This window comes from Ixodes scapularis, unplaced genomic scaffold (genome assembly GCF_016920785.2).
Source record: "Ixodes scapularis isolate PalLabHiFi unplaced genomic scaffold, ASM1692078v2 PGA_scaffold0__279_contigs__length_252992795, whole genome shotgun sequence".
Lineage (NCBI taxonomy): Eukaryota > Metazoa > Arthropoda > Arachnida > Ixodida > Ixodidae > Ixodes > Ixodes scapularis.
The window spans coordinates 9125478-9150305 of NW_024609835.1; the positions used below are offsets into that span (position 1 = coordinate 9125478).

The following is a 24828-nucleotide window of genomic DNA, read 5'->3' on the forward strand; positions in this document are numbered from 1 at the left end:
CATTCTTGGTTCAATACGGCGAGAAACTGAGAGAAAGAAGGAGGCGAGGGCGCGTGTTTACGTGGGAACACCGAGCTCTGGTTGAAATGATAAGTGGGTATAGACGCAAGGTTACCTTAGCTGTATAGCGGCAGTCACATCGCCAAGAAGGCGCGTAGTTTTCTTAGACTAATCAATCTGTATTTCCATCCAAGGATAGAGTGTAGAAAGGACAAAAGCTGAAGTAATGGGTATGAGTTGTCCTCAGTCGTAGTAGTTCGTAAAGGCGCAGATCCCTGCAAGAGGATCTTGAATGAGCGAGTGTTCGCGCAAAGTTACACGGTGGCCAGAACGACCGCATTTCTCGAGGCTTCATGTTACGGGAAAAATACAAATAAAAAATTAAACGGTGCCTTGTTTTATTATTGCGAAATTATTTTTGTTTTTGTTTTTAATGATGCGAGCAAAAGCCATAAGTTCTTCCTTTGAAGACCGTCCAAAAATAGATTCCTGCGTTTTATTCTTCGCAGTTACCATCGCATCTGAAGCGGGTCATTGCCTTCTCTCTTCTTGCACCGAGAGTTTTCTCGTTTACGTCCCGTTCACAATATACACTTCCAATATCCCCACCGTTGTGAGCACGATACTGCAGCTGGAGTTATCCCATACGTCATCAGGGCACGGTCAGATTCCTATATTCAAATTCAATCCATGTCAGCACCGCTGCATGCTATGGGCCATAACCTGGTACTATGGTACGACTCCCGACTGAAATCGCCTTCTCAGTATCCGTATCCAGCGCCACAAATAGTAGTACTACTGATTTTAAAAATGCTTTATCAAAACTATAGTTGGAAATGCGATCTTTTTTTCTTATTACCTAAGTTGGTTACTTCAACTCTCTTTGATAATGCCTCGGGGCGCTAACAGTATACGAACAAATTTAATAAGAGCAAAGGTGGCAGCTCCGGAAAGCACCGGCTATGAGTGATAGCTTACCGTATGTAAGTCATTCGTAGACGCCATGCTGTACAACACGATGCTGGTGTTGACGACCACTGGTAGGTCTGAAAAGAAACGCATATACTAGTGACTTTCCCGCGAGCGAAACATGTCGAGTCAGTGGTATTCCACAGTCTGCCCGGATGCTCAGAACGTCTTCCACAGCCCAGTATAGAAAGATTGCAGTGCGCATGATTATTGGAATGGTCTTGAGACCCCTGTTCATGAACCCTGTTGCGACCGTCAAATTATACCTACAGCAGTTTCAACCTGAAGATTCGGGATTGTAGATGCACAGAGTTGCGGAAATTTAGAAACGCACCTAAGATTCGAACAAAACAAATATGTCTTTGGAATGGAACGAACAACTGCTCTGCATGGTGCCTCCAGCAGTAAAGTTCCACGATAGGGGTGACTTCGTGGGGAGGCGATTTTGTTACCACCCGATTTGTGAAATGACGGAAGATGTTGCTGGCACGCAAAGGTCGACCGCTTTGTCCAACACTACCTAGAGGACAAGGTTTGAGCTCTCCCCCTTTCCCAAACGTCATTAATGTGGATCCACCGCCTAGCTTGCGTCAGTGTCGTCAACAACGCATCTCGCAGCGACTCACAACGAGAACGACATGTGGCGACGTCAAGACGGACGCGTCTGGCGCTTGTCGAGCTTCAGCGTGTTTTCCGCTTGGGATCCACTATTGATGACGTCATTGGGCAGGCCTTGTCTTCTAGGTAGTATTGCTTTGTCTGGTTTGAACTCCGGTTCCCGTAGAACAATCTTTCAGCCTGTGTGACGCTGCTCCGGCTGCGCACATACGCGGTCATCATCCCTGGCGTTTGCAGAAGAGGACGATGATGAAAATGGTGTCTGCGGCGCCTTCGTGCTGAAGGTCCAGCGTGCACACTGCATACGTAAATAGACGGCCCGAAATTTGAGGTGACTTGCACGCATCACTCTGCAGGGAGTTGTTTAAATCCCGCCCTACAACTGGCCCGGTCGCCTCTCGGTAAACCTGAGTTAATCCAAGCAATAAACTAAAGGGCATCATCGGAAGAGCCAAATGGGGAGTTCGCTTTACGGCCCCCTCATCCGTATTGGGTTGTTTGCTCGAGATAACGAGGGCAGGATTAAAGTCGATGCGGCTTCTGCTTGCTAGTCGACTCATCGGCGACGCGTTTCATCTTTTTGCATTTTTTTGTAAGTAGCGTACCGCATTGACAAATATTAGCAAGAATGAACGGAAACAAGTGCACAAATGGACCAATCACTTAGTCTCAGTCGCCACCCTCACTTCGCGGCGTAAGTCGAACTCCCATTAGTGGCTGATAATGAGCATGTTTTTATCATTATTAGTGCCTCGTTAAGCCAGATAAATTAAACCCCTCGTCCTCGAGCGCTCCCTTGATAACAAGATTTCAGGCTGCAGTGCGTGCTCTTTCGAAGGGCCCTTTACTCAAGGCCGCCCTTTGCGGACATTTAAAAACAGCACGAGCATTCACTCGGTCCAGCGAAGGCCCGGGCACGTTGCTCTGACAGTGGCTCATGCTGCGCGAGAGTTCATGCAGCCGGGGTGCATCTTCGAGCAAAAAACTCGCGCTCGTAGCCTTCCCTGTGGTACAAGTCAAAGGTTCGGGGAGGGGGAAGGGGGAAGGGGGGAGGGAGTTGCGCCCCCTCCCTCTTTTTCCGAAAAAAAAAAAGAAGGTCCGCTTCGTTTAATCTCCGTTTCACCGAGGCGCTTTGCGTATTCGCAACTTGCACAACCTATGGGAAGACGACCTATCAAAATGGCTGTTATCTGAATGATCGTCGTAGAACAGCAGTACGAGGCGGGGTCTGCGACGCGTAAGTAATTCTAGTTGTACTACACTCTAAAAAAATCCCGTGCGTCTACTTTCCCGCACAACACTTGGAGAGCCAATCAGCGCAACTTACGAAGGCAGTTCAGCGAATGACGATGCGGAAACATATGTTTAGACCGAAAAACGCAGTCTGAGTTATGACATTAAGCAATGCAAAACGTCACGCTTGCATTGCTTAATGTCACAACTCTGACTGCGTTTTTTGGTCTAAACATATGTTTCCGCATTGTCATTCGCTGAACTGCCTCCGTAAGTTGCGCTGATTGGCTCTCCAAGCGTTGTGCGGGAAAGCAGACTCACGGGCTTTTCTTAGCAAGCACCTTTACTGTGAAGCCGATCACCCAGAAGTTAGGGAGCGGGATTCTCACACCACGGTACCACCATCGCTGAAAGTTGCGAATTAAGCGGAGCTTGCTTTTGTTTTCGTGATCGCTAATCGCCACAAAATCAGGCTCTTCTTTTTTTGTGACGTCATGAAAGTGGCGCGTTCGAACTGAGTGGCGAGTAACGCTCTCTTGCAAGTCGGGTGTGGAGCCTCTCCCTTGAGTGTCACGCGTTGCCACAGGCTGCAAATCTGCTGACGCATACGGCGCATGCACCGAAATTAGTAGGGGAGCTTTCTTAGGTCGTTCGCAAGAGCCTCGCATTGCTATACTTTTACGCTTCCAATCTGTTTCACCATACGTGTGAGCGAAGATACGAGAGCGAGCACAACGCTTCGAGTGTCTCATTTCGTCATGAGATGCACGCGCGCCAGTTTGAGCTGCTCTTCGAGTTGTTGAAAGGCTTTTAAAGACGGCTCGTTTCTTCTAATTGGGTATGTAATTAACTACGCTTCAGATTCACGACCGCCGATAACAACTTCTAAAGCAAGGGACCGTTTTTTATTTTTTTTTATTTTTCAAAGGCGCTGTCCCACGCTCGGCATCCATCGAGGCGATAATAGGCCTTAAAGAGGAGATGATTGTTGTTAACGACATCAGGAGATGGCTGAAGAGAGTTTTGAACCTGTCATCGAATATTCAGGGTTAACGGTTGGGTTTCTGTTCATTGCTTGTCAGGATACGTGTGGAAGAGAATAGAGTATAGGCCAGTATTGCGGGCAAGTGCTTACTGGTGGAGTAGGCGGGCCGGACCCGTTTGTTGTACACCGCCTTATCCGTCAGGTTCGTGAAGACGATGTCCTGAGCTTCGATGAGTGCATCCACGCCGTACCTGTCGGACAGAGAAAAAACTCACGTTCATGAGCCCGCTCAAGAATTGGCCACCCAGAGCTACCCCTACTCATTATTTTTTTCAGGCACAACTCAAAATAACTGAGGAATTTTATGTCATTTGCAGCGGCACATCATCGCTGAGAAAGAAAAAAAAAATGAATCCATAAAATAGACTTCGATGACCACCGGAACCTCGCAAAGGCGCCCGTCCGTTTTACCACTGACACTTTGTGAGTATAGTCCCTATGCATGGTCCAGGAGGCTAACGACGAGAGCAGAACGCGGCAAAACCTGGGCTCTGGCATAAGTAGTCGTAGGAGAAAAAAAGAAAAGAGAGCTACAGAAGATCGGAAAAAGAAAGCAGACGATTGGGCGTGTTCGTTTTGACGCGACGACATGAAGTCATTCGAGCGCTTGTCAACTTCACTTTTTTTCATACAATGGGCGACGCCGGTGTTTCTACCAATCAAGGACAAACTAAAGCTATAAAAGCAATAAATAAAGAGTTTGAAAGTGATATTTTCTTGCTTCTTGTATATTAAAGCGTCACCAGCAACATGGACCCATCGGGACCATCGATGAGATCACCGATGTACGCATCTATGCCCCGCCGTTCCGAAGCGGCCGAAAATGTATTAAAACTTTTCTTCTAAATTATATACTGGGTGTTCCAAGGAGCGGCCAGGCTCTTTAAATCGACCGCAAAATTCGGTTTCTTAACCTATCGCGCTACGATTTTGTGCAGCCTTGCCCACAGATGGTGCTTTTTTTTTGTAAAATTCGCAAAGAGAAAATTTACCCGAGGAAAAAGTAAAGAAATAAAAAGACTTAGCTTCTATAGAAACGCAGCGAAGCCACCTCACCGGTCTTCAAACAGTACGGCGCCGTTTCGCACGCGAGTCAAGAGATGGCGCAAGCGGTCGCGACGCCAGCTGCCGCCAACGAACCAGCATACGGCGCCGAGAGCCGGCGTCTTTAGCAGGCGATCGTTTCGACTCAAAAACGGCGTGCGTTCCGCAGGCGGCGACAGTCGCAGAAACAAAAACAGGCGCGGTAATAAGAAGGAACTGCAAAACAGACAACGTAAATACCCCCCCCCCCCCCCCAAAAAAAAAAAAAAAAAAAAAAAAATTTTTTTATTTGATTATGTGTCCATTCAATATGTTTGATTAGTAAGGATGATAAAATAATGCGTTCGCAACTGATATCAGAAAAGCTCGCGCCGCTTTTAAGTCCGAGAAGATTGTCTGCTAAAGACGCCGGCTCTCGGAGCCGTGTGCTCGTTCGTTGGCGTCAGTTGGCGAAGCGGCGCCGTTTTGTTTAAAGACCAGTGGCTTCGCTGCGTTTCCGTAGGAGCTAAGCCTTCTTCTTTATTTACTTCTTCCTCAGGTAAGCTCGCTCTTTGCAAATCTTACAAAAAAAAGAAAGAAAAAAAAAAGCACCAACTGTGGGCAATGCTGCACAAAGCCGTAACCGAATTTCGCGGTCGATTTGAAGAGCCTACGCTCCTTGGGACACCCAGTATTAACTTTTAGCATGATCACTGGGTTATGATATCATAGTCGTGGATGGTCTCGCACACATTTTTCAAGAAAGAAGTAATAGACTATTATTTACGGTTATTAATCCCTCTTTTTCTTCCAATATAACGCTTAGGGATGCTGATGGAGATGAATTATCCAATGATCAGTGTTCTTTCGTTTTAAGCGAAGTGTTTACTAAATCTTTCTCTATTCCAGTTAGTTCTTTCCCTGTATTTACCGCCTGTGATTTTTTGCCTATGTATCCTGTTGTAGATAGTGAAGGAATCGCTAAGACTATTGATAACCTAAAAATGTCTTCTGCGGTAGGTACTGATAACATTAACACAAAATTTTTGAAAAACACTAAAATACATTTAGCATTATCCTGTCCAAGATTTTTCTCAGTCACTTCAACATGGTGTCTCGCCATTGGATTGGACGATGGGGAAGGTGGTTCCTGTACACAAAGGTGGCGATAAACAAAATCCATCTAACTATCATCCCATTTCCATAACGAGTATACCATGCAAAATTCTTGAACACGTACTCTACTCTCAACTTGCTAACTTTCTGGATTCTAACGCTTTCCTTAAATGGTTTTCGGAAGTTTTACTCATGCGAAACCCAACTTCTTACCTTTACTCATAATCCCTATGTCACACTTGACCAGGGTTCCAGAACTGACTGCACATTCCTTGATTTTCCAAAGCTTTTGACAAAGTTCCTCACGCCCTTCTTCTCCATAAACTTAGTAGCCTTAACATCTGCCCATACATTCTCGCTTGGCAAGGCGCCTTTCTGACAAACCGTCTTCAGTTTGTCCACGTCAACGGAACTAATTCTCCATACTCGCCTGTCAACTCCGGTGTGCCACAAGGTTCTGTGCTTGGTTCACTATTATTTCTTATTTATATTAATGATCTCCCCACCCGTGTCTCCTCTTCTATTAGCCTTCTTGCTGACGACTGTGTTATTTACAACTGTGTTATTTACAAAGAAATCCTTAACGACTCCGACATTTCTGCTCTTCAGACTAATATTAACAATGTAACCCAATGGTGCAAAAACTGGCTTATGGAACTTAATATCTCGAAATGTAAATCTATGTGTGTCTCTCGTCAAATTAACGTTTGCCCTTCCTACTCCATCAATAGCTCTACCCTCCTTCCTGTGTCCTCCTATAAATACCTCGGTGTTCACATTTCAAATGATCTTTCCTGGAATATTCATGTTGACTATGCCACGAAAAACGCTAATCAATTATTAGGATACATCAAAATAAACGTTTTCCTTGCCCCTCTTTCATTAAAGCTTCTAATTTATAAAACCTTAATTCGCCCTAAACTTGAATATGCCGCCTCAATCTGGAACCCTGGTATCACCCCTGCATATGCCGTAGAATAAATTCAAAGCCGCTCTGTCCGTTTTATACTTTCTAACTATCATCGTACAGCTAGCACCACTTTAATGAAAGCATCTCTATCCTTGCCCACTCTTTCTCTTCGTCGAAAGATATCCCGTCTATGCTTGTTCCATAAGATATATCACTCTAACCCTACTCTCCGCCAAGCACTATTTTCTGAACCATTTTACATATCATCACGCACCGATCATCAATTAAAAGTTGAGATCCCTGATTGCAGCACATCTACCTTTAATGCCTCTTTTTAGCTTCAAACCTCGATTGACTGGAACCGCCTTCCCGCAGCCATTGTCACAATCACTGCCTCAGATAAATTTAAGATTGCCATTACTAATCTGTTACATGATGTTCAGTAGTAATTTTTTTTTGTATTTTGGGCCTTTTCATTATAATTTGTTTGATTCCATGTCCAGTGCCATTACTAACGTGTTAAGTGATGTTTAGTAGTTATTTTGTCCATTTTTTGCCTTTTCGTTGTTATTTGCTTTGTTCTATTTACTATGCCCCACTGCTCTCTGTAATGTCTTCGGGCCCTGAGAGACATAATAAATGAAATGAAATAATTACTGTTAGTCTTAGTTAAAACGTATTCAATCAGATTACTTGATTACTTGAGACGAAACGTAAGTGACTGTTACTTGAAAAAAGTAATTGCTACTTTTTCGATTACTTCAGATTTTGAAAACGCTTTGCTCGCGAATATGACATGTTTTAAATACGAAGGTCGCCGGTTTTGATATTTTTTGCACAATTCTGTCGTGTAAAAAAACAACAACGAAATTTAAGCACGTGTGAATTTAAATATGAGTATGAATTTAGGCACGTCTATGAATTTAGGCAGTTGTATACATTTTATCATGTGTATGTGTGTTGCGTGGTGCTTTACCGAAAAGACTTTTGAAATGTTGGTAAGCACGAAAGAAAAAAAAGAAGAAAACAGCGTTGAATTGAATAGAGGGGGAAGTGCGTATCCGCGATTCCCCGGCCGTAGAGATTTCACGTGAACGTCCGTGGGACATTCCTAGAACGATCGTGAGGACGTCCGCAGAGCCACTTGTGGCCCTAATCTACATGCCTCGAGGACATCGCCATCGCACAGCTGACCAATATCAGCAGGTGGCGATGTCCCAATTCCTTGGCCCCGTCATGCACATTAGGGCCCCTGGACTACTACCAGAGGAGCTTCTAACTGGGGACACACTCCTGTCTGTACCACCGTATTCCATTGACACGATCCTAAAGCTGCCTCCAGATGGAGGAAGCAAATTTTATGGTCGTCGACGAAGAAGTTCGCTGTCCTCCGAGCGTGGCCTGATTCGCCGATGGCAAAGGGACCTAAGGTTCCTTTAGGCTGGCCCTCGGAATGTGGATTCCTCCTACGGTGTAAGGTATATGACTCATTCACACTTACCCCTCATGTTCGACGTTCAACACACTTCCAAAAAGACGCTAAAGAAAATTTAAAATTTTTTGTATGGTTTCACGACTGATGGAAGGCTTAGAAATATAGTTTTTCTTTATGCATGATTCGAGTGATTTTTGTTCTTGGAAAAACCTAATTATTAAAAAAATAAAAAAATAAAATTGTCCGCAACGTTTTTCTGCCAACCTCAAGTGATTGAAAACATGTTCTATTTTTTGTATTTATTAAGTATGTTTTTGACAAGCCTCGAATGTTGAAGATAAAGCAAGAGTCCCGTGTCGGTGACGATCCGCAGTCGAGAGATCGTAGTAGAACGCTTTGGCCGCAGAGGAGCACGAGCCAGTACAACATATCTATTATACTTCATGTCGCCTTGAACGGCACTTTCGCTGCACGAGCACGTGTGCTCGGCAAACTTGCTAAAAAAACGTGTTACTTGCTTTTGCGGCTTCTAGTTCGCTTGCCCTTTACGAAAAAAAAAAAAACGCAACTTAAGACGTGCTTTTGGTCTGTGTCATTTCCATAATTTGTGAGTGTGACGCCTGCTTCGCTCGCTTTCTGAAGCAACAAACATGTGCGTGTTGGACCGTGAGTGTGCAAACACTGATTGGAACGGTACAAACATGTTTGTTCCCTTTATCTGTGCTTGAAGTTGGAGCTACAAGCACGAGCATGTAGTCCTCGACGGTGTTTGCACTGCAGGACTAGGGTACCTGGCAAGAAAGGTGAAAGCCCAGAACTGGCTCTTGTGGCTCTTGTAAAGCCCGGCTAACACTGCTCGTACATCATACAAAGACAGTCTGCATACAGATTCGAACGCGAGTCACCACAAGATCCGTGCTTTGAATGCCGCGAGGCAATGAGTTCAAAGAGGAACATTTGGCACGCGGCATTCGAACCACGGATGGTGTTGTGACTTATGTTTGAAGGCTGTCTTTTGTATGATGTATACTCTAAAAAAAAAAAAAAAAAAAAAAAAACCAACCAAAAACGGTGTGGTTTTACATTTTGTGTTACACATAATACACCCCGAAACTTCAGTTCAACGTACAGCACACTAACGTCGATCGAACAGACGGCCCCAACTTTTACGAGGGGCTTGATAACGGTGCGATATATAACTTAATAAGTAGCTAAAGTTAATATCAAAAACTACAAAAAAAAAAATAGCACTGATGTTTTGCAGTGGGGCCAAGAAAACCCCGATGATTTTTTGCAGTCAGTCACACGTGCATTGACTCTTTTAATAAGTTCTACAACTGGGATATCAGGCCGCTCGTGAAAGTTGGTACCATCGGTTCACAACGTCAGTGCGCTGTACGTCGAACTGAAGTTTTGGGGTGTTTTATTTGGCACCAAAGGGTGTAAGAGAACAGCCTTTTTTTCTTGTGACCTCCGTTTTAGGGGTAATTGGGGTGCTTTTATACTCTCTTGGCTTCTTACTTTCCAAAGTGACAGGCAGATCTTTCTAACGAACGCTTGATTGTTACGAGTTGCGCCACTGGTGCTCTAATTATTGGGCTCGTTTAATCGGGTTTTCGAAGTTGTGCTGCACGTATATCTGGTAAAGATGTCGACAGCTCTGCGAGGATACTTTCAATAAAGACGCGTCGCCAATTGCAAACCAGGAATTTCTTTCAGCACTTCTGTTTTTGGTAGAGCGTATTTTTCCTGCCCTTTCCTTAAATGCGGTTTCCGCAGAAAACGATTCGCTAAGGTTTCAGTGTTTCGTTATTGTGAATGAAGTCTTCTTTTTTTCTTTTTTTTTTGTTTTACATGCCTGTATTGAGATTTTTTTTTTTTTTTTATAGCAATACGTTTGATTGAAACAATCCTTAGAGAGGAAAAGTTCCCTTTCGACTCTAAGGACCCGAGTGAGTAGGGAAAACTTCAGTAAACGTCCGAGCCCTCCACATGCTCCGACCAATAGAACTCGTAAAAATGGTGAAACAAATAAGAGCCCTAACCGTCACGAAAATATGGAGGCACGGTGAGTTTTAAGGTAAATGGCGATATCTCTGAAATGAGGGAGGGGCAAAAGGGCGAGGTCGGTAACAAAAACCACCAAATCCAACCATGCCCAACCAACACCTACTACCAACTCTAGAGATACCAACATCCAACATTTTAGACACAAGCGTTATGTACTGAGAGTTCAAAACAAGGTTATGTAGACTCCAGTTTTTAATCACAGTGTCATAGAAACAAGCGTAAGGTTTATGACTATACATTTCCCAGTCTCTCTACCGAGGAAATTAGAATCATTGAGGAGCGTACACTTTCATTCATCAAAAGCCCATATAGGTGAAAAGAAACGCAACCCCTGGAATGCGTTTTTTTCCTAATTCACTACAACGTCAATACGCGCGGGCTCTTCAAAATCAGGAAGCATAATTAATCGCACCTGGAACAGCCGAGACAACAACCATTCCCTGTTTGGCTCTCGTTAGGGGCTATTAAAGCGACAGGAAACAAACCGTGATCGCGGACGCGTCAAATAGAGGGCCACTTGTCTCTCGTTTCGGCGTCCATATATCTCAACAAAACAAGCACCGATTTGAAATCGAGTGTTTGTGTGGGATTACATCACTCGGGCCACCTTTTCATTATTTCTTAACACTTTACTGCGCGAGCCCATGAGGCGACCTTCCGGTAAAAGCCTGCCCCCCCCCCCCCCCCCCCGCCTTTTTCAGCTAAAAAAAAAAAAACTAATCGAGCAAAAAAAAAAAAAAAAAAAAAGAAAACCAACTTTATAAAAGAGTTTTTTTTTTTTTTTCTTTTAGAGCGGGCAGCAATACAGTAATTACGAGAAAGCAATTAGGAGTTCAAATTGGTTTCACTTTAATAGCAGATGAGAAGTTTGATTCTATTCCTCCGGTTTCTGGAGGTTCGGTCGTTGAATCTGGTTCAAAATGCGTATCGCGACCGGCTCTCCACGAGATGGCCGCTGAGCCCCGTGCATCTCATTCTCACTCCTTAGCCAATCAGACTGCGGCCTTAGACCAAAGCACCAATCGCGAAGCGATCCTAAGCTCTCCGTTTCTTACGCAGGCGAGGACAAAAAAAAAAAAAAAAAAAGGCTCGCTTTGGGGTTAAACATGAAATCTAAAGATCCGCTGCCGAGACCCGGCCATGGGGTTGCGTACAACGACGCGATGCCCAGAGGCGACGTAAAGGCCATCTCTCGCAAAATATTGAACGACGCGAAGCAGCGAGAAAGCGATGTGTGCCTGTTTCTTTCTCTTTTCCCCGATCCCGGATACCGGCGAGGGAACGGGGCTGGAGATGCTGTCACGACTAGACCATCTCTGTTATCTCGTCAGCCAGCGCGGTGTATTAGTTCTCTCGGCGGCAATCCCTTTCGCCTTTGTCAGGTTTCACTGCCGAGCCTCGGACTCCGAAATCCAGTCGCGAGGCAAGGATGGCTAATCTCTCACGAACGGTGCATTGCGCACGCCTTTCGAAACACGGGCCGTGTCCCTCAATGGCGGACGTCCTACAGAACTCGGGCTCCATAAGCGGGCTCGAGCCACGCTTTCGCCGAGTGACGTCTGCCTGGGAGACTCGTGCGATTTTGATATTTCCTACAAAATGTCGATGCTCGTAACATCTCGTAGCAGCCTGGTGGATCGCAACGTTTACGTTCCTCGCTGTCAATTACACGGCACCAGAGCTTGCTTCCTCTCAGGTGATTACATTTGGTGTCAAACCCTGAAGAACCAAACGAAGCAATCTCAAATGCTCAGTGTATGGACACCATCGTTTCCACTGGGTGGAAGCGCTTAATCACGGGGCTTAAGAATTCGTGCTTATACGTTTACCCATGAAAATAGCCGGATTGGTATTATTGGCCGAGAACATATTCCATTCTAAAGACGCTTAATAAGCGAGAAATTGTTTCTTTCTATGTATCATGAAATCATGAAGCGAAAAATCTATGCACTGCATGGCTCTTCAGGATACGGATCTAAATTTGATCCAGTGTCAGGATTAATGTTAGACGAGTATATTGGAGTCGTCAGGATTTAATATCCTTCAAACCGATTGTTGGCTTTGACTTTCACCTATCGCTATTGCGCCATGTGGCCATCTTCTATTGTTCAAGAGCCTGAGTATCCTAAATATTGGGGGGAGATACTTTCGGAGGTCGCTTGCGATGAAGGAAGCCATGGTTCTCGCGTAAGATCAAAGGGGGGTCAGCGGCATCGTGACATTCGTCTGTCGTGCGACTAACGTTTGTACAAATAGGTCTTTATGGTGCAACGTTTTTTGCCCGAAGGGCTGGGCGCGCGAAATTATGAGCAGAACAAATAAATCCCTCGAGCCGTTTTTAGGTGAGTGTCGGTAATTAGAAACTGAATAAATAGGGGCTTTTAATAGACCGTACGCTAGAGCTTTGCTTTGCTAGAGGGAGCTCGTGCCCCCCTCACCTCGAAGCATGTGTATGGAGCACGCGCCCGGCGAACACGCTCTCCGCAGCGTACGATAGTTTTGAAAGATCGTGTTTTCGCGAAACGCTATTGGTAGCGGAAACTCGCGCTGACACTTGATGCACACTCTGAAAGCGCGTGCCCGCAGTTGCGGGCCTTCGAAAACAATCTACTATAACTATGTACTTAAACCCTATCATAGAGCTTTGCCGGGCATGTTTCTTAAGTTTGGACAAAAATTTATGAACGTATTCAAAAACAAAATTTGAATTTGAATAAGATTAAAGCTCCGATTTATATGTATATAAAACAGTAAGGAAAAAGAAAATTAGCATTACATTTTTGCGATCGAAGGACGAGCCCGTCATGCTCCGAAAAGTAGGAGAACAAAGTCCTGCGAGGTGAATATCTCTCGAGGCAAAAATAACCTTTAGTAAAGGTGGCAAAGTACGCGCCAATATATGACCAAGTTAGGACCAAGTGACATACAATAAAACCTGCCGTCAGAAGCGCGAACTTCCAGTACCTTCATAGTGTTATTGCGATCCATTTTGTCAAAATTTCTACTGCCGCAAAGGCAAGGAGCCCGAGCTGAGATCCGTTCGTTGCTCACGCTGCACGAGCGTTAGCGCAGTCTTGACATGGTCAAAAGCATTCGAAGCAACGAGGTCGCGCTAGTAGCCTTTGTAGCAGTTCATGCTAACTTGACACTAAAGGCCGGTTCAGACACTTGCGTTTGAGTGCGTCTGACTGCGTTGCGGCTGCGAGAAACCAGGACATCCCTGCTGCTTATATCGCGTGACAAGATAATTCTTTGAATTGGTGTCCACGCTTTATACGAAGCACAGATGAGCCGGTGACTCGCTTTCGGTTCTCGACGCAACGCAGTCAAACGCACTCAAACGCAGTCAAACGCAACTGTCTGATGCAGGCTTTACACGTGTCTGACAAGTGCCTACGTACGGCGTAGATACACGGAATGCTTTGCTTCTGCGAGAGCTTGCGCGGAAGACACTGCGAAATGCGACGCGTTCGCGCCCGTGCCTTAACCAGCAATGTTGTTTTGTAAGATGAATAATAAAAATGTGGAAAAAAAAAGAAATAAAATTAAAAGACCCGTTTGAGTAGCGTCTTTTGTTAGGGTTGACAACCTCAGGCGAGTCAAAACATCCACCAAAGTGGACGTTTCGCTTGCATGCTCGTACCTTCCGAGGAAACAACGGCTCAAGTGAAGTGCGCCGTGTGTACATGGGTTGGCTGCACCTTCTTTTTAACACGACGAACGTTCATCGGGACGTCGACCTTTCAGCTGGGGCCTTCCTTTGCGATGCTTGTTTTTTTCACGTTACTGTTTTTTCATGTTTTTTTTTTACTGCATTCATGATTTGTCAATGGACGTGTGACGCTGTGTTTACATTTTTTTCAATATTATACTCGAGACGGCATAACGTAAGAGACTCGCGCGTTGTTAAATTTATGGACAGGCGAAAATAGAACGAAATAAAAATAAATATAAACAAAAAGGGAAACCCCGGCTTAGTTGAGTGAATCTGGTAAATCAGCTTTGTTATTTCTGCGAGCTATATTTGTGCGCTCAATTTCGTTGGAGCGCAGAATCATGAGATGAAGTTATATGAAGTTAATGCAAGGATGGGGGCAGACAAGCTGGTTAAGAACTGACATTCCTTAACCCTAGAGAGTGGGGAAACAAAAGGACAAGAGAACACGAATCTTCAGAAAGAGATTCGTGTTGCCTTGTCCTTCTGTTTTCTCACACTCCAGGGTTAAACAATTAAGTTAAAGATCCCTTAGCTCAAGACCCCAAGGCAAAGCGTTAGACTAAGGCGGCCCATGAAACCCTGTGTTGCAGACATGGTCGACAGTTATGCACTGCAAAGTTCGAGCGGTCAAGTGTCACTGTATGCGTTTTCTTTCTTTTATCGAGCCTCGGGTTAATATCACAATGGCGTTACAGAGTTAGTGAAAGCAGGGAATTACACCAGATTCCTTTTTTTTAATTATTTAATTCGGCTATTTGTAGGGGTAGCCGCTCTAACTGCACGGTTACTGTTCAACCTCGTGGTCAGTAGTCGGTTGGCAAATGACCGCTGGGCGTCTGGTGTCGTGGTCCTGAGGTGGCGTCAAGTTGTGAGGGAAGACGTGCTAAATACTCCCAAAGCACACAAAAAAAAAAAGAAAAAAAAGAAAAGCTATGACGGGGTTGCTCGGACAATTACCTGGTAATGGCCACCTCTCCAACGACAGCCAGGAAGAGTAAGAGGGTCCACGGAAACCCGTGGGCAGACATGGTCGACGGTCCCGCGACGCAAGTCCGAGCGGCGAAGTGTCACGTCTCCGAGATTGGCGGCGTCGATCCACGTCGGCGGCGTCTGTCAGTGCCGTTCCTGCGCACAGTGTCCCCAGGGGCACGTTCACTGGGGTCCAGTTCCGGCAGTCGTCCGTTATATAAGCTGCTACGTCACGGAGCCGAAGCACCTGGTGACGTCGCCGCATCTTTTATCTCGGTCCCATGGGAGGCTCTCTCGCGTCTCCGTGGCGGCTCATAAATGTGACGCGCCGTGCCTCCGCCGACGCCGCGGGCGCTTCTCATCAGCGCCGCTGCACTGCGGTGCAAGGCAACAACACTTGCTGGCGTTCTCACGGCAGTGCTGCCTGCTTCTCGGACTGATTGCGCGCTGAAAGCGCCTCGGCATGTCGCTCATTGTTTACATCGTCGTTTCTTTTTTTACGTCTGTTTTGAGCTCCCGAAATAGCGACTCCCCGGCAATAGATGCGACCGGCGCGAAATCGTCGTCGGCCGCTGCGAACGTGCCGGGTGCTAAAAGATCCTCGACCATCGAGCCCAACGCGAGTTCTGTGCCGAGCGCGCCCAGGGAGCTCGTCGTGATAGAACCGAGATTTGGACGAGCGGCTGCCAAGCTGCGGGTCGGGGCAGAAATGTGGGGCCGGCCCATTTGTATGTGGGTCCCGTTTTATAGTCGTAGTGAAGGCTCCTTCGACAGCATCAAATGTCTTTGTTAGCAGATATCCAAACTACGGCTCTGCGCGACGATGATTTGGCGCACTCTAAAATGTCTGGTGCGTCTACTTTCCCGTAAAGCACTTAGGACGGCCAATCGCTGCAATTTACTCGGGGAGCTCTGCCATTGACGAGGCTACCTTTAGACACGAAACAATGTACGCTGCAGCACTGATGGAAGCACACGAAACACAATGCTCAGTGTTTGTTTTCTTATGACTAAAGATATTTCGAGCCTCATTATTCAGCCTCCAGAAACCTTCAGAGATTGGCTTCAGCGCCGTTCACACACTCGAAACCGTGAAGCACCGAGATAGACAATACCGGTTTTTAAGCCTCTTGCGACGGCGAAGGACCCGCTCCGCGGCAGCGCATTCTGTCCTACGCCGTCGGAAGATGCTTAAGAACCGGTATTGTCTCTCTCGGTCCTACACAATTGCAAGTGTGTGAACCGCGCTTTACCCGAGTGCATTGTTCGGAGACACGCCCCATGTCTCAAAGTGTGCATGCTCTTTCAGAGTTGAATAAAGCCGTTTTCTTCGCCCTTTCTTTTTATTAATCGAGCGCCAAGAAAAATTTCGGAGTACACGTGCTGCACCTGCTCGCCTTATCTCAAAACATAATAATAAGGTTTTGAAGAAGGCACGTACAAAGAGTAATTTGTTTTTTAAATTTTTGCTCTAGGGCGATTTCTTATGCAGACGACATCACGAGCAGGGCGCCTAACTACATTCACAGCTTGCTCCTTGGTGCTTGGGTAATTTCGCGAAAGGTCTGCTTTTGCGATGCAATGATTGCAACAAGACTCGAAAGATGGCTTCACTATCGCTATATTGAAAGCGGTATAGCAAGAACTGACGGTGTTCATAATACAACCGCTATTTCGATGCACGTTAGAAACAAATGACAGATGGATATTATTTCACGAGGGGAAGCGTTGACAAAAAGCGGATAGTCGTAAAAATGCTACATTTTCTGATTGAAATTTCTCTCCCAACTACAACATCCATTATCTCTCTCTCGATGCAATATTGTACTCGACGGCATTGCGGGGATCGAATATCACTCTTCATTGATTGTGGTTGGGGGAAAACAAAGGCATGCGGACGTATTTGGGAGTAAACAAACGCACGAGGTGCGCACAAAGCAGACGAACTTGCACGACATTTTAATCAAGAACCGTGCGGGATTGTGGATCGCCAATCTTCATTGTGCTTAAAAAAATTCAAAAAGTCACACAAGCACTGTGCTACCTTTCAAGCGTGCAGCGTGGAACGTATTACATCCTTCAGTGCTTACAATGCGACACTCCATGAGATCCGCAGACTTATTTTCTAAAGTTCATGTGCCAGTTTCATGTCAGGAATACCCGCATGCAGATGTACGTACTATGGTCTACAGAAATATCTAAAGCAATGCGATAATGAAATCAAAGGGTGTCGTTAATACGTGAATTGATTAAGCTTAATTTTTCGTTTCTGCAAAAATAAATATACAGATACGCTATATTCTTCCTACGATTAAACATCCAGGTTAAAACGTAAAAATAAAAAAAAAATGTATACAATGAGGGAGAGTTAAGGCCCGTTCACACTTTTGCGACCGACTCCGACCGAGAGAAACCAGACCGGTTTTTAAGCCTTTTGCGACTTCTCAGGACCGGATGCGATGCAGCGGAGCTGGCCGTAAGAGATCGCAAGAGGCTTAAAAACCGGTCTGGTCTCTCTCGGTCCAACTCGGTCGCAAGAGTGTAAACGGGCCTTTACGAGCACGGTTCCGGTTCGCGGTTACGTTAAGAAAAATAAGATGCAACTATAAATGCCACCAAATAAAAAGGTTGGTCGATGTTGAAAGGGAAAACCTGGCAACCAGCGTTTCACAAAGAGGCTATTAGCAAAGCACCGGCTGTCCTACGGCTCGAGGCTGCCGGTAGGCTCCTCTGAGAAACAGTTGGGGAGGATTCCGAGAACAACCTGTATACCTACGCAAGTTATTGGGGAGCTGTAACGTGCGAGAAACGTCCTAGAATACCGCATTGTAGAAGTCCCTGCTCGTATACGAGAATATTATACTGCCAGCTATGCACTTTGAAGACCAATCATCTGCTTCCTCGTGATGTTTTAACCAATGCGAATGACGAGCGGTATCGCGCTTCAATCAGCGGCAAAGGGAGTTTGCTTCACTTCCACTAAGACGGCATACCTCTGCTCCTTAATGGCTACACTGATTGAAACAAAGTCAATTATATTACTGTTACAAGTCCGTCGACGTGCAGAATTCACAAATTAGCTTCCAAAACTGTGGAATGAGATCGTTATTATGAAGCTTTCGTTCCTCGAACTTCGTCAGCTCAGGGACCGACTGAAAACAGCAGACACTTAAATGCCCACAGATATCCAGCGCCAACTCGTAAACTCCGCCTATAGCCGAACAAACAGCGATCGGCCTCTCAATCTCTGGAGGACACTCGTCGACGCCCTTGCCTGTTGTCCGCACCAGGCGTGCATCCGCTCGCGTGCCGGAGGTTAGCGTCGCACGGCGTTCCATTAACTGGATGGAGTGTTTTGCCGTCTGCTGCGGGGGGTGCCGAGACTCCGCCGGCGCATTCTCACACCGATAACGGCCGCCTCGAACCTTCTCCGAGCAACTCCGCTGGAAGGAAGGAAGCGTGTTTGTTTGTTGGCTTGTCCTCCAAGCTGTTTGTTCGAGCCCACATCCAAGTGTTTTTACGGGTTATCTCGCCGCCGTATATCTCACCTTAAACTCTTTCAAATATCGAAAGTGGCGGTCGGCGGAAGTGGCCTGAAGGGGGAGCTCTCGGGGCTGAAAGCATTTTTACGTAACAAAGGCGCGCTACTTTGTTGGCTATCTTTTTTCTTATATGTGCGTGTGTGTGACCATTTCGAGAAAAACAGATTATATCTCGATATAACGTGTTTTTCTCTCGTTCAATTTTATCGAACTAACGCGTGAATTGAAACTCCCAAATAGTGAAATTGAGAGCAAATCGGCCATCTCATTTGTTTTCGCACTCTCAGAAGTCCCTGAACTTATATACACTATAGAATCGAAAACATCGCTCAATATTCCTTCTTGAATCAGCATCAACCACTGTTTTACCCGTTGGATAATGATACCGACCTCTCTTTTCTTTGAATAAGCTGGTTACAAGAAAGGGCCAATTATCGGGGTTCCGTGTATCGTGTGGGGCATTACGCACCCTATAGAGCTTCTGAATGTACACGTTACACGGCATCTTTCATGATCAGGTGCGTTATTCGTTATATTTGTATTATACACTGGTCACTTAATAAAGTCTAATACAATTTTAATAGGCGTTGATCTCAAACATGGTAAAAGCGTAGCCACTTTACATCGTATCAGAAGGAACACTCAATATTTTCCTGTTTTGCTTCTACTTGGCAGGTTGCTGGAGGTTATAGAACCGTTCAGCTATAAGACCACCCCTGGAATAATTCCACTGATACGTAGTATAAGTGTATCTCGTTTGTCAAAAGAGGCAAGGTGCGTTAACCACAAGTATCGCTCGCAGAACTTTCTGGTTTATACAGCTTTTATTCAATATTGAACTTGTCAATGACAACTGAAGCTGTAAGGTTCGTAACTTTATTTCACTGACAAAAAATAAAAAGAATAAAAAAAAAAGATCAGCAACTTTAGAGCACATTTATATAGAAGTACTACCAAATTGTATCCAAACAATATATTTTCAAGGCAAAAATTTGTTCGACGAATACCTTGAAAGGTCCGTGGTAATACTGTTTTGCCAGCTACAACAAACAATACAAAAATTAAAAAAAATGTCTACCTCAAGAAAGGGCTTTGAACTGCTTGCTGTCTTATGGTCCTAGATTTACGTAGAAACATTCCTTTAGCGCACGTAGATACAAACATGACAAGAACAACACATTGCGCTGCTTCAAGCGTCTGCAGTCATCTGAACCAAGTTTACAAAATAAAAAAAAATAAAAAAACACGTCGTGATCTTACTGCAAGCAGCCGTCGCTTACTGTTGTTTACTATATCTTATTTTTTTCTGTATCATCGTTCAGATCAAGAAACGTTTAAAATTGAAGCAAATGTCTGAAGTGTATGTTAGCTGAATTGAAGCGGTTTTCATGGCTACTATTTGAGGACGTTATAGTGTGGATCTACAGAGTTTGCATGGTTCGATTCTTTTTGATTAGATGCGTCGCTGATTTTATTTCAAAGAAATATAAGTCTGTGTTCCAGTATAGATCGCAAGGCCAATTATTCTCATCTGCGGTGAGATGCCGGGCAAATGACAAGAATGCAAAACTAGTCTAAACCTTGAAGTGAATGTATTTATTTATTTGCGTGAAATGCTTAATAACGCTACACCCAATCCCAAAATTGTGTCCGTCCCTCCGTCTGTCTGTCCGTGCATTTTCCGCTAAATTTAGCGGAGAAAGTGGCGCCACGTGATGTCACATGGCTTCTCGTGACCTATACACACTGGGAATATTGACGACAGGTGACCTATGTACGTCAACTCAGTTTCCCCGCTAAGTTTAGCGGGAAAATTCACGTCTTGCGACCAAAACATCCCTTCAGATTCCCTGCTAAATTTAGCGGGCAACTGACGTCACGTGACGTACGTATACAACAACTGAGTCACCCGCTAAATTTAGCGTGGAAATTTACGACTCGTGACCTAGACACCAGTCTAGTTTCCCCGCTAAATGTAGCGGGGGAAATCGACGTCACGTGACTTGACGTCACGTGACCTAAACGACCATTCAGTTTGCCCGCTAAATTTGGAGGAAAAATATACGTCACGTGACACGCAGAGTCCTTCATCAAGTCTCTATAATGTATTTCATGCAGTAATAGGACTTTGAAGGTAATTTCGCGACCAATTGTTATTTATTCATTTATTTTTATTTATTTATTCATTTATTATTTTATTTATTTATCTATATTTATTACTCATCTGTTTATACTCATAAGAACTCATTTATTTACTTATTTTTCCTAGTATTGCATTTACTTATTTGGTTCTTTCGCTATTTTATGTATACATTTATTTATTTTACAGGCCTCAGAACCCAAAAGCATTGTCGGGACTCAGGGGAGGGGTGGGGGAGGGGGGGGGGGGGGGGTGATGAAAGAGAAAAACAATAGGAACAACATACACATTACTCAAACAGTAGGGAACTGGAAGGTAGCACTAGTTGTGTAGAAAACAGGGCAATCAACAATTGACGATGGCAGTACAGGTAAACGATTCCTGTCATTCACAGTTTTAGTACCGAATGACGCATAAAATGTATCAGAGCAGCAGAACGGGGCACCGTTTTCGTGACGATCATCAAAGCGTGCTGAAACAAACGATGGCGGGATTCTCGGCTGCGCTTTGAGCTGGGGAATATGGCCGTAAGTGTTATGACCGGGTATATATGTTGTGCAACGATGGGCAAGACTTTGAGGTAGTGAAGTATTTTTCATCGATGTATGCCACTCGCAATGCGCGGACCTGCTCTGAACAGTTTCATGCGAGTCAATGATATAATTACTAAAGAAATCCCTGGATTGAGGCTGGATACTATAGATTTTAGGCCGCACTAGTGTGTTATAGAAAAATAGTTTTAATGCCAAAGGAGCAAGATACAAGTTACGTTTGAGATAGGCTGGCATATTGTTAGTCACATAATTATCACGCAGGAACGATGGGCGCTGAGAGGAGGCACACCAGAAGGGCCCTTGCATTTCCGATGACAAAATTTTGGTCCTTATTCTCAGAACTACTTAACCTAATGGCGTCGGAGTGGTTGTATTCGAAAGATATTGAAAGGCTTAACAGATTCGCGGGATTACATTTTTATATTTTGCGTTCAATATTGTTCTACGGGGCCTCAAACTCCAAGAAAATAAAAATCCTTTTTTTTTTTTTTTGTTAGCTTCAACTTTCAAGCGTTTCAAAAATAAATTAAAGGAGACATGAAGCGATATTTTTTACTTTCGGTAAATACTACTTAGGATCACTCCCTAACGTTGATAACTGAATAAACTTGCCTTAGTCATTCTTTCTAGGCAACGGCAGTCGCCGAAAAACTTCGAGAAATATAAGCATCGTTCATCCTCTCAACTCGGAGCCAGAACAAGCGGCCACGTGGCCTGGTGCCTATCCTATGCCGCCAACGTTAGTCATACCCGCGAGCTGGGGGTTGGCAAAGTAGAAGACGCGACCTGAGCTCTAGGCATTGCTAGAGTTCGCCTATTCTCATCACCGCAGTGCCTGGACACGAGTAAACTACCCAAGTCTCCGCCGACGCATTGGTGGTTACGAACCGACGTCGAGTGCTCACGCAGTTCTCGTGTGCAATCTATGAGCCGCGCTCGACTGTTGTCAGGCTATTTCAGCCACTAGATGGCACTAAATTTGGGAAAGGGTATATTTGCATATATATATATATTATGTGCACATAGATGATGACAGTTATCAAAGTGGCCAGACTAAATTTCGGGAACGGTCTATACGGCCTGCAAGTTCGTTTGCTCCTTGCGCAACTCGTGCGTTTGTTTTCTCCCTCAACGCGTCCCCGTGATTTCGTTTCCCCCCCACCCCCCGTGACTTGAACCAATTGCGACACGCGCTTGGCTGTCTCGTTAACGTTCGTTTCGTGCGCGTTCTGTGTGTTGCCTTTTGATTGGATTGCCCCTCAAAATTTAGAGGCGCTCGGAACACCATGGTAACCATGGAGTTCTAAGCGTTTCAATCCGCGTTGCTACTTTTCGTTTTAATGCTAGTTTGGCGTAGGTTGTTGGGTGTTTCCCTATAAATATTGAAAAGCACCCAAATAAATACACCAAATCCGACGAAGTACTCTGTCTCTCTATCACGTCTCATGCGACCCCGTGCCCCAGCCTCGGCAGTACTTTTATTTGAGACCGTCAAAAAATAAAGCTGAGGAGAATTTCAACTTTTTTTGCTATCAACGTGTTCTTTTTTTTTTCCAACGCGAGAAGGATCAAGAGCCGAATTCCCCCGCCGCACGTAAAGGTTTAATCTGATTTCCATTCATTCCCATTAATTTATCTGCAACGTTACTAAATCCCTCAGTTCGGAAACTCGCCCTTGAAACCCGGACCAATCGTGTCCACCGAGACCAAACTGGATTAAAGCCCCTCTATTCCAGGAAAAGTGGCGCCATATAGTGTTATGGAAATGCTCGATACCCGTGCCGCGCCCCACTTCTGGGAAGGACATGGCTTTTGAAATCTTGCTGAGTGGTTCGCTGTGTCGCCATGATATTCCCCAGGGCTGCACGTTGCACGTGCCTCGTGCATCGACGTACCTTTTGCTTCTTTTAAAACACGAAGGGGCTTTAAACTGGATACGATAACAGCGCCGCCTTTTAGCGATGACTCGAAACATGAAAGTTTATTCATATAGCTACAGCGAAATGGCACTGCAAGATTGCGTCATTGGCCTTTGCGCGACTCGACCTGAACCAATACGTGCGGCGATGCAGTTCCCGGAGTGGTCGCTGCGGGAGAAATGGCGGCGTTGCGATCGCCTTTAGTTCGGTTCTCGAGTACGGATCGGAGTCACTTTTTCGAAGTACCCAAGTAGCTCAAAGTGGGGTTTAAAACGGGGGCTGACGTGGTCCCACGTCGGTTTCGCAAGTCGGGCCCAAGTGGTGCCCGCTTGGGCAGCCCACCTGGGTTGCCCCGCACTCTAAGAAAAAATGGAGGAAAAAAGTAGCAACGGCGCGCCTTCCTCCCTTCTACCGACGCGCCCCCAAGCGGACACGAGAAAAGGGGAGGAACGAAATGTTTTTCTCCTTCTCCAGGCAGACGGGAGAAAGCTTTCGCCCTCCCGACTCATCGTCTTTCGGTTTCGTTTTTCGAGCAGGTCGCGCGCGTTGCTTAATAAATAGCTGTTGAGTTGATTGAGCTTCAGCGGCAGCGAAGGCCGCCTGTAATTCCATCTTCTAGTTTAAACGTCCAGAACATTTCGGTTGCATTGACGTTTTTATCACTAATTTTATCAAACGAGCAAACGAAGCCGCTAGAAACAGCGAAGTTCAGATGGTTCAGAGCAGTGCCAGCAGCGCCGCGTACACTGGGGGATGGCCGTCTCCGGATTGCGTGACTCGCGCGGCACGGAACGACGGAACTACAGCCACTGCAGGTTGCAGCACTACAGACTACAGTAGCGAAAGCACGCGGAACTGTGTCGACGTTTTCGACGTTATGGAAACTGCAGGAACTGCGTCCAAGACAGGCAGGCTTTGCTGCCGGCTGCCTGGGTGCCTTCCCCCCTGAGTTCGGTTCTGTTTTCCGATGCCGAGTGCAACCGGCGTTCAACGTGGTTTTGTGTTTGTGCGTGTCAGCAACATAGCTGCAACATCGTGATGACAGTGTTGGGTTGTGAACAGAAGACTGGAATTATCGCCGATGTGACCATGTGTTCGCGTATCAGTGGTGTAACAAGAAGATGAGATCGTAAACTGTTGGGCATTAATGCCGCTGGTCGGGTTGTGATCGGAGGGGGCGGGGTGTCGCAGGTTGACATTCCGCTTTACATTAAAAAGTTTAATACCACTTGAGGGATTACGTGCAATCGATCAACGTGCGGATAGTCATGTTGGAACGCTGGTCTGAACAGTAGAAGCTCCTACCGTACAGTGGCCAATGTGACTGTCGGAATTGTCTCGTCCCCGACAGCGATTGCGCTCAGGGGCAAGGACTGAACAGTACGAAAGCGTGACGTAAAGTGCGTATATTTACAGTATGGAATTTCGGCATTAAAAACAATAGTAGGTAAAATCGAAAAAAAAGCTACCCTTTATTTTGCTGTTTAATTATACTACGGTTGCTGGAGAAACTGCCCTCCGTGGCGCGCTGGGATGAGCGCTAGAAGTTTTCGGGCTCGCCACGGCG

General features: G+C 45.5%; 1 protein-coding gene across 4 annotated transcripts in view; it reads right to left on the bottom strand.

Annotated features, from left to right (window-relative positions):
- Nucleotides 1-24828, bottom strand: part of LOC8054029 (glutamate-gated chloride channel) — a 69076-nt gene that overhangs the window by 24325 nt on the left and 19923 nt on the right. For all 4 annotated transcript variants that reach the window (XM_029975392.3, XM_029975381.3, XM_029975388.3 and 1 more), the window contains 3 exons: nucleotides 15095-15262; nucleotides 3956-4056; nucleotides 979-1046 (listed from right to left, as the gene is read on the bottom strand). In XM_029975392.3, coding sequence (XP_029831252.2) covers nucleotides 979-1046; nucleotides 3956-4056; nucleotides 15095-15165 — 240 coding nt within the window. In that variant the 5' untranslated portion in view covers nucleotides 15166-15262. The remainder of the gene's footprint in view (nucleotides 1-978; nucleotides 1047-3955; nucleotides 4057-15094; nucleotides 15263-24828) is intronic.